Source organism: Oryzias latipes, chromosome 15 (assembly GCF_002234675.1).
Source record: "Oryzias latipes chromosome 15, ASM223467v1".
Lineage (NCBI taxonomy): Eukaryota > Metazoa > Chordata > Actinopteri > Beloniformes > Adrianichthyidae > Oryzias > Oryzias latipes.
This window is the reverse complement of record NC_019873.2, coordinates 25435789-25445646: the sequence shown is the minus strand read 5'-3', so window position 1 is coordinate 25445646 and position 9858 is coordinate 25435789. Positions and strand designations below refer to the sequence as shown.

General features: G+C 42.9%; 2 protein-coding genes across 2 annotated transcripts; one reads left to right on the top strand and one right to left on the bottom strand.

Moving 5' to 3' along the window:
- The first annotated feature begins 287 nt into the window (after positions 1-287).
- erlec1 (endoplasmic reticulum lectin 1) lies at positions 288-6641 on the top strand. The gene is made up of 14 exons (XM_004077208.4): positions 288-613; positions 722-826; positions 1767-1847; positions 1961-2038; positions 2116-2179; positions 2285-2325; positions 2414-2637; positions 2719-2854; positions 2921-3082; positions 3161-3220; positions 3839-3963; positions 4049-4126; positions 4203-4278; positions 5849-6641. Exons 1-14 carry the CDS (start codon positions 482-484, stop codon positions 5918-5920), a joined length of 1434 nt encoding a protein of 477 aa, XP_004077256.1. The 5' UTR covers positions 288-481; the 3' UTR covers positions 5921-6641.
- Positions 6642-7181: 540 nt separating this feature from the next.
- On the bottom strand, positions 7182-9573 carry gpr75 (G protein-coupled receptor 75). Its single transcript, XM_004077443.4, has 2 exons — positions 9217-9573; positions 7182-8976 (listed from the first exon to the last, which is right to left on the bottom strand). Exon 2 carries the CDS (start codon positions 8853-8855, stop codon positions 7224-7226), a length of 1632 nt encoding a protein of 543 aa, XP_004077491.1. The 5' UTR covers positions 8856-8976; positions 9217-9573; the 3' UTR covers positions 7182-7223.
- Positions 9574-9858: the final 285 nt, after the last annotated feature.

Below are 9858 nucleotides of genomic sequence, written 5' to 3'. Positions count from 1 at the left end.
GAGAGTGGGGTTTTTTTTCAGGAAAACTTTAAACAATACAGTGTAATCACTTTGCATCATTTGTAAATACAAATGGATAAGAACACGGCAGTTAACAACGAATGAATTGAAAGAACAAGCAGTAAACAAAGAATTGGTACGGGGTATGTGTTGTAAAATTTCACATAGAAAATAAATATGCAATCTAAAATCTATAATCTAATCGATTTGAGAAGGTTCTTTTCTAATACCGCAGACGTCCGCGAGGGGGCGCTGCTTAATTTACATTTCTTCGAATAACCGGAACACGACGTGGCAAACAAAAGGTTCACTTCCTGTGAGTAGATCCGTGTTGACATCCGCCTCGCTGACATCTGTCAAACCGGACTATCTTCAGTTTTTTGTATGGTTTAGTTTCTCTGTCCTGTAGCCAGAAGCGGGAGGTTTTTATTCTTACGACGACGGGCTCCGGGAGCTCAGCAGCCAGACACCAGGAGAGAGGATGACCGGTCTGTTGTTGCTCGGAGGTCTGCTACTGTTCTGGGGCAGAGTTTACTGCAACAGAGGGGCATACCCTTCCTTCACAGACGAAGTCCCTTTCAAAATCACTTGGCCGGGCACTGAAGTCTCACTGGTAAGTATCCCGATCATCATAGCATGCAGCAGAGCTCTAAGCTCTGTTTATATCACTGCTGTTTGGTACATGTGTCAATAAAGGTTTGTCTGTTTGTATATGTCACAGCCGACTTCAGGCGCGCTATACAGCGATGATGACTTTGTCATTATGACAACAGCAGAGAAAGAGAAGTATAAATGCCTTCTACCATCTCTGGCCTTTGGAGAGGAGGTGAGGAAAGCTCCATGTTTCACCTACACATTCAAATATGACGTATGACAACCTTTACTAAACAAAACCATTAGTTTGTTTTCTAATCTATGTGCTAGTAACACTCAGAAGTGACAGCTGCTAACACTGGGAGATATGAATGCTTTTTAAATAAACAGGAAGTGTAGATTTTTGGCATTTGCAGTTTCCTCTGCAGCTTTTTCTGATGACCTGAATGTAGATGTAGACCTAAGGTGAATGCTTATTAGTCTAGTATATTAGCATTCCATTCAACAGTTTAACACTTCAGCCGATGCTGCACTTGCTCCAAAGTGCCATATGGTGGACACCAAAAAAAACATGTTTAACAGGCAGAGTGATAATAGAACAGTTATGAGTATTGTGGTTCTGTAGAAAAGATGGATATTAAACAAACGAATGATTAAATATCTAAACGTTTATTAACATAGTCTGTTTTCATGATACAATGAGCGAGTTAGAAGAACAAAATAGGAACCCATTTGAGATGGGGATAGAATGTCGCAGTGGTTATGTGACAATCAGAAAAGCAAAACAGGGACATTTTGAGGAGAGACTGAGGGATTTATAACAACTGTCAAAACACCTGCACAACCCGAACCGTTTCCTGAATCAGTCATGCGGTACAACCAGGCGGTGAGTCTCCGGACGTTAACACTTTCAGCTCCTCCTCTGCATAAAGCAAGCCTCCATACAAGCCCTACTCGCAACACTAGCCCCAATACAAGCACATCACATCAGCGGTGTTTATGCATCTAATGAGCAGCGCCATTTTACCAGAGACGGAGACAAATCTTTTTGTTTGTTCTCTGGGTTTTTTATTGATATTCAGTCGGATTGACATGATCATTTTGCCACAACTGGAAACCAGCAAACCTGAAACCTCACTGCAAACATTAGGTGCATCTGTCTTGTGTTTAAGGATGACGGGAAAAACTACTCTGGACCCAGTCCATATGAACTGCTGGAGCCACTGTTCAAACGAAGCAGCTGCTCTTACAGGGTGAGCCTTTTCTGCTGTGAAATGCCATTATGTTCAGTCATGCTTCATACGTTGTTAGCAGAGCAGATCGTGACTGAAAATGTAGTCAGACTTTCTTTTCATTCCAACTCCAGATTGAGTCCTACTGGACGTATGAAGTGTGCCACGGGAAGCATATAAGGCAGTATCATGAGGAGAAGGAGACGGGTCAGGTAAGTGGGTGAAGTGATTCCATTCCAGGTTAAATAAATGTATTTTTTTATTCATTTTACAATAATTCTATTTGCAGAAAATGAGTGTTCAGGAGTACTACCTGGGTAAAATGATTCAGAGGAGTAATTCAGCAGAGACAGGTGAACCTTTTTAGTGATTTAACTTTAATATACATCTATGAATATTTCATATTTGTTTATTAAACATTTTTGGACTAAATGGATGACTTCTTATTTTTTAATCAGTTGAAGAGATGGAAGATGACAAAGCAGCTAGAAAAAAGGAAGTAAGTCAAATACTGAAACTTACGTGAACAAATTTGTCAGAACAGCTGTCGGTTCTCAACTTCGTCATCTCCTTACGTTTGTTTTTAGGTCTCCACGAAAAATATAGAAGGTCAACTGACCCCTTACTATTCAATGGAAATGGGAAACGGGACCCCGTGTTCACTGAAACAGAACGAGCCGCGCTCCACGTCTATTTTATACGTCTGCCATCCAGAGGCCAAGCATGAGATCTTGTCTGTGGCCGAGGTCACCACCTGTGAATATGAAGTTGTGGTGTTGACGCCTCTGCTTTGTGCTCACCCGAAATACAGGTAAGTCTGCCAGACTTTTTCCTGTGTAAGACGAACTGTGGCAATCTCATGGTTTTCTTCTTTCTCTTGTTTTTCTTGTAGGTTCAAGTCCTCCCCGGTGAATGCCATCTTCTGCCAGGCCCTGGCGGGGTCCCCCCTACGGCCTCAGCGGCTCGTTCAGTTGGACAAAGAGCAGGAGGAGCAGCTCAAACCCCCTTTTGGCACCGCTTCCCGAGGGGTAAGGCATCCACAGGGTGGTTTTGCATCCAAAGTTGTCCCTGTTTACAACTCTGACCCTTCTCAGGACGAGGCAGCACCCGTCGGAGAGGAGGCCTTCACCTCCACCCACAAGCCCATCATGGTTGGGGGGCAGGCTCAGGTCGCCGTCGGCACCACTCACATCTCTCGCCTGACAGATGACCAGCTGATCAAAGACTTCCTCAGCGGCTCGTACTGTCTGCAGGGGGTGAGGACATGATTCCCTTGGACCTGTTTGTTTAAAAACACTGTTCTGCAGAAAAGTCATCTTAATGTGTTCTTTTAGGGAGTGGGTTGGTGGAAATACGAGTTCTGCTACGGGAAGCATGTCCATCAGTACCATGATGTAAGTGTTTGTCTCTGTCTGATAGAAAAAGGAGCAAAACAGTCAAACTTAGAGCGTTAAAAGATAAAAATCAAAATATGTTTTTTTCAGAGTATAAGCTGCTCTGTAGTATAAGTCGCAGATACTAAAAAAATGCGTACTAAAGGAGAAAAAAATCATATATAAGTCGCAATTTTAGGTGGAAATGTATTTAAAAATATGCAGGAACAAGAACGGACATTTCCTCTTGACAGTCTAATCATATCAACAGTACAAAATAGATAACAGTAGTAGACTGAATATATGCACACTTTACTATTGTAACACATTGATGCTTATTTAGCTTCATGAAACATCAGAGGAATATTAGTGTAATATTTGACTCATTTTTCAGATAACCTTTGCATAAATAACATGCTTACAAATCAACGAAACTCTTTATATCACTTCAAATGACTAAATCCACTGAGTTCTTCATTCTTCAACCACATAGAAGTTGCACCTGAGTATAATTCCTATCCCCAGGCAAACTTATACTTTGAAAAATACGGTAGCTTGAAAAAACCATCACTAGTTAGTTTTTTTTAGATAGATCATAGAACAATGGTTGATTTATTCAAATGCTCTTTGTTGTACCAGGATAAAGAGCAAGGCAAGAACATTGTGGTGGTGGGGAACTGGAACGCTGAGGAACACATTGACTGGGCCAAGAAGAACGTTGCCCGGTCCTTCCAGCTCAGGGATGATGGCGTGCAAAAAGTCAAGTAAGCCTTTAAGATAATTTACCTTATATATAAAGGAAAAAAATGAGACCTCTTGTGGTTCATTGACTCATTTTTCTCACAATAGATCCGTTTCCCATTTCTACGGTCATGGCGACGAATGCGATCTGACAGGAAAGCCCAGACAAGTCATCGTCAAGCTTAAGTGAGAAAAGTCTCATCAGAGGTCAACAAAACGCCTCTCTGTGATTCGCTGACATCCTTTGTATTCGCTCTCTCAGATGTAAGGAGTCTGAGTCGCCCCACGCCGTCACAGTCTACATGATGGAGCCTCAGACCTGTCAATACATCCTCGGGGTAACTTTACCTGCATGTGCTGAAATAAAGAACAAACGTGCTTATGTGGAGGCCGTAACAGTGAGGGATTCAACCTCTGGAAGGGTCATTACTGTCTTAGCAAACTGTGCTCCTGTGTGTGGTTGCTTCCTGACCTTTATGTTAATCAGGTCAGTGTCAACAGGATTATCTTTAAGAGTCTTTTCTATATCTTTAAGGAGTTTCTTAACATAGTGACCCTAAAAATAGTAGACATGATGGGAGTCAATCCAATTTTCTGATTTTAAATTCAGAACTCGCTGATCTATTTTCAGCAGAGGATATTCCGTAACACTGTCTCTTATAAAAGCTAAAAAGAATTTCTTTCACGAATAATCCGTTACTTTATTCAATGTGGCAACTAATTATGAGGCATACATATTAGGATTTCTATTAATAAAAGGGCAGTGTGGTCATTAATTTTTATATTCATTTTGTTCTTTTTCATTTTTTTGGTATATTTCTCAGTTTCATCGTGACCTTTCCAATAAGAAAATAACAGGGTTATTATAAATATAAATAAAAGGTTTTTAAATGAAAGAGAATCGGAATAGACTCCCTAAATGGTTTTAAATGAATGCAAAAATTTGATGTTTTAATCGTTTAAAGACTCACTCTGATCTTCTTTTGATATATTCTAAAAGCTTCCCAGTGGTCTTTTAACTAAGAAAATGCAGTTTTCAGCCAAAATCAAAAAAACTGTCGTTTTCTAGGACACAATTTTTGCAGAGCGGTGGTAGATCATTACAAATAAGCCAGTCTGCTGATGCAGAGCAAGCCCTCCCCCACTTCCCGTCATTTCTCTGTTTACAGCTTATAGTCGCTTATAGTCCCTCACATCCACAACGTTACTGGTGCAACAAAAATGATGAGCCGTATTGGAGCTATCCAGCCGTGACAGTTGTGAGCCAGATGACAGCTCGGATGGGGAAAACATAGACGTTTATGGATCTATGATCTATTCGTCTAATTGTGATGTAGAAAATAAGCTAAACAAAATCCAGGGTGGGTCCTTCAAAAAGACCCTTCGCACTGCTGCCTGTCTGGGTCACCTTGTGCCTTGAAAAAAAAAAAAAACAGTTTTGTGTCAGGAAGGACGTCCCAAAAACTCTCTGCCAAACCTCCTGTATGAATCGGTGAAAGCTGATTTGCTGTGGCGAGCCCTGATAGGAGGGCAGAAAGGTGAACAACAAACAGATCACATCTTTTTCATCTGCTCCTGATTACCAACAATTTGAATAAAGATATACTTAGAAATGCAGTTTTAAGCTTAAAAATATCACAAGAGCACGTTAACAACACTAAAACATGATTTTCTTTGGATTTAATGTAATTTTAATCATTTCCTAATGTTTTGGTATGTTTTTGAGTTTCATCATGATCCTTTCCACTGAGACAGCAGCTAAGGGTTTTTAAATAAAACAGAATGTGATTATGCTAAATTTTCTTATATTTAAAAATTTATCCAAAACTGTGACTTCATAAGGTTTATGAGTTAAAACCTTTACCAATGACACGTGGTTCTTAATGACCTCTGTCTCTTTTGAACCAGGTGGAGTCTCCGGTTATATGCAGAATTCTGGACACCGCTGATGAGCACGGACTCCTGTCAGTCTCCGGTTAGATTAAGGACATCGTGACAGCAGGGAGAGAAGAGCACCCATTAAACTGAGGCTTGTTTGCTGGAAGAACAAACGCTCGTGACACTGTGTTGAAAACCAAAACTGAGGTTTGACCTGATCCTGAGGTTGGACTTCATGGACTGGAGCGCAGCCCAGTCCGGCCTTCATTCGTGGCTGTGGCCACAAACCCACTCCTGCAAGCCAGCTGGCCAGAACTCAAAGAAAAAGAGGCTCAACGCCTCCCCCTACAGGACGGCGGTTTTATTTTCTAAATTTTAGGTGTTGCATCCGTCAACTTTAAGAAAGAAGTGCTGAGGGGAAGCGACTCCGTTCATAGTGATTTTACTCTGTCTTTCCATATGAAGGACTGGACTGGACCACTTTTCATATCTTTAAAAAACCATTTTGCAGGTGTGAGAATGCATGCTGTGTCAGCCTACATAACGAGTGAGTGTAACTTATATGTTAGGGGTGTTGCCTGTGGAAAATCATCAAAAAGGATTTATTAAAATTGAATGCATTGAATGTGCAGAATGTGGTAATTGTGTATTTTACGGATGCACACTGGACTGTGTTGCTGTAGCAAAAGAATGCAAACCTGTTTTTTATAGCGAGAACAAATCCACCTAAATTGCCACTTATAAGGGGAAAAAATGCCTTAACAGAGACATGCCAACAAATGTTTCACCGAAGGAAATAAATGCATCTATTGACATGCCTTTACCTTTTCAAGAATATTTTATTGTTTTATTTCCTTTTGTGATCAAACAAGTCTTTAAAAAGATTTGTCAAATGTGCTCCATTTCTGCAACTGCTTTGTAAATTTAAGGCCATTCCAGGGTGCCGATGCTAGGTGTAGTATACATTTATTGGTAAAAAGTGCTTGAGGCTCATATATATACATTTCTTTTAGGCAGAAGTCCATAAAGTTGCAGCTACATGCTTCTGACAGCCACACGGGGGCTTCAGCAAGGGCTCATATAGCATCCTTATGCTGCATCAAACCATATCAAGGTTCTGAAAGGAAAAAAAACACTCAAAAATTTGATATGGATTGAAATCTGTAGCTGGACTGGAAAAAAAAACACCAATGATTGTGGTTTTCTAATGGCACATGCGTGTCAAACGGAAAGAGGAGTTATCTGAAACTACGGAGATCAAATAAATAAACTTGCTTCATAACAAAAGTCTAGTTACAGTGGAAAGTTTATAGTCCATCTACAGAAGAGGAAATGAATGTTAATACTGACTTCCGAAACAGAGTTTAATCTTTTGATTGATTGATTGGCATTCTCGGTTCTTTGATTAGACTGAAGGGATAGGAATCTGATGCACCGATGTGCTGTCAAAGTCTTGCAGTGCATCCTGGTGAGTATGGTAGTGCATGGCAACATAAGACTTGGCAAAGGCGAACGCCTGAGAGCTGACAGGTTGGAGGCTGGTGGGGGAACTGGGCCCTGCGGATGGACTGCTGTTGTATATACTGTAGTAGGGCTCGATGCGAGTGTTTATTGGCGTCGAAGTGCTGGGGAGGCGGGGTTTTCGTGCACCCGTGACCCTTGGACTACCACCACAGTCCCTGGAGTGACTGGGCCCACAAGCCTGATCCACCAGCCTCCTCTGAGGTTTGGGCGACAACACGTAGGCCGAGTTGGTCTCATGGTGCGAGGATTTATTGCGATTGACTTCCAGGCTTCCCTTTCCCATGGCGTGCAGGCGGGTCTTCTGCTTGCAGCAGAGAAAACCCAGAGTGGCCCACTGGATGCAGCCGAGCAGCCGGCGGCGCAGGCCGGCACTGTTCCGCGAGTACACGAATGGGTTAATGCCCGACTTGAGGAAAATGAGCACGAAGCCACACAGCTCGAACTGGTAGTGGGCAAAGCTGCTTTTAGGTGACAAAACATCCTGCGCCAGTGAGAACCCCATTGGCAAACAGCAGAGTAATACGGAAAACACAATGACCACACAGGTGACCACTGCCCTGGAGTCTTTAGCTGTGGCCAAGTTGACAGAAGACACCATCTGACAGCAGGTGGCACCTTGGGCCGCCCCTGGAGCTAAAGGCTGGCTAGTCCTGTTGGTATAAGAGTGACTCTGCACATTCTGAAGTTTGTTGTAGTTCTGGTTGCGGTACAGAGACGGTCCTTGGACGGCACACTGCATGCTTTCGAAACCAGCTGCAACAAGGGGTGGAGGTGGTGGCGGGCAGGTGGCATCCACACTGGTGATGGGACACTTCCGCACCGAGTTCTTCCTTAGAGTCCGCGCGATCATCAGGTAGGACACGGACACCACAGCCACGCAAAACGCAAAGTCTGCCAGGTAGACGTACAGCACAACCCTGGCCTGTCCAGTTCCCAGGCCAAAATGGCGCAAACAGGGTCCATCTCTGTGGGGGTATACTCGCGTGGTCAGCAGCGCCGCCATTGTGAAACTGGTGGTCCACAGCAGGGCAGTGAGTGCCAGTGTGCAGGGAAAAGAGGCTGTCCGGTTGGGCTGCTGCCCCAAAACCATCCGCAGCCTGTGCAAGGCGATGACCGCGACCGTCTCCAGCGACATGATGATGAAACCTGAGCTGGTCAAGTGGAAGGTAAAGCAAAAACTCTTCGACACGCCGTCCCTTCCATCCGCGTCCAGGAAGAGAACCAGCGCAAATGTGGGAGCGGTCACACAGCAAATGAACAAGTCGCAAAAGGATAGGTTGAGGATCATGAAGTCAAAGTTTGTGCGAAACTTGCGAAACGCTGGGTCGAAAAAAGACAGAAACACCACCACATTGCCGTAGGAACCCAGAAGGAAGATGAAGATGAGGAGCGGGGAGCAAAAGGTCAAAGTAGCAGTGTGGATCACAGCCCAGCCGGAAGGCATCTGGGTGCCGTTGAAGGTGTGCTGTCTCGGCACATCCACCAGCTCCGATGCGGGTAGAGTGGTGTTCATTGTATTGTAGAGAAATTTTAGGTGGATCCTCGTATTGTCAGCATTATTCCTTTACATGGAAGCAGCGTATGATTATGACTGAATGGGCTGCCTCTCCCATGGCTGCCACAACGGTGCTGAGCTGCAAAGGACACAAAGACAGATGTTATGTCACGCATTTGGCCATGATTCTGAGAAACTCAGCATAATAAACTTAAAAATAGTCATGTCAATTTAAACGTTATTAGTGATGCTACAATAGGCTGTTGACTGACAAAATGAAAATCATTTAAATAGTCTGCAATTGTGCATAGTTTAATGGTGCATCCTTATTTAGTGATCTGTTTATTTAAATAATAATAATAATAAAAGACTTGATTACCTGTAATGGATCGTGAATCCAGCATCCTCACCAGATTTAGGGCTTTTCACCATTTTAGAGGAGTAAGTGAATGCACCACAGAAAGAGACAAATTCACGAATAAAAAATAAATAAATAACAATCATAATAATAATCAGCAGCAGTAAAAATCCGACCTGCACAGCGTTTTAGCGTCGACGTGGACATGAGTCTACCGAACGGCGGCGGCTCCGTTTCTTTGTGCGTCTTCCAGTCTGGCAGAGCAGCGTCGGCCGCCGGACGTGCGTTGAAAAATGAGCAGGCAATGAAGTCACTATCTACGTATCTGCGCATGCGCACAACCGCCGCACCAGCTCACCTTTGCTGCTTCCACAAAACCCATATATTTAGGAAAGGATCGCATTTTAAGGCACTAAAAACACGACATTCCTACTGAAATGGCCTTTAAAATCAGTCAAAGGGGCTAAAAATAAGAACCAAACATCAGATGTTTTTTTTTTTTTTTTTACTGTAGACTTAAAAAGGACCGTTCATCCTTCAACACTGCTGAAAATATGATCACATAATCAGGAATACATTTGGAAATGTTCAAATAAACAGAGCATTCCTAAATGTCGGTTTTGAGGATGTACGTTTTCTTTTCGTCCTTAGACTTCTAAACGG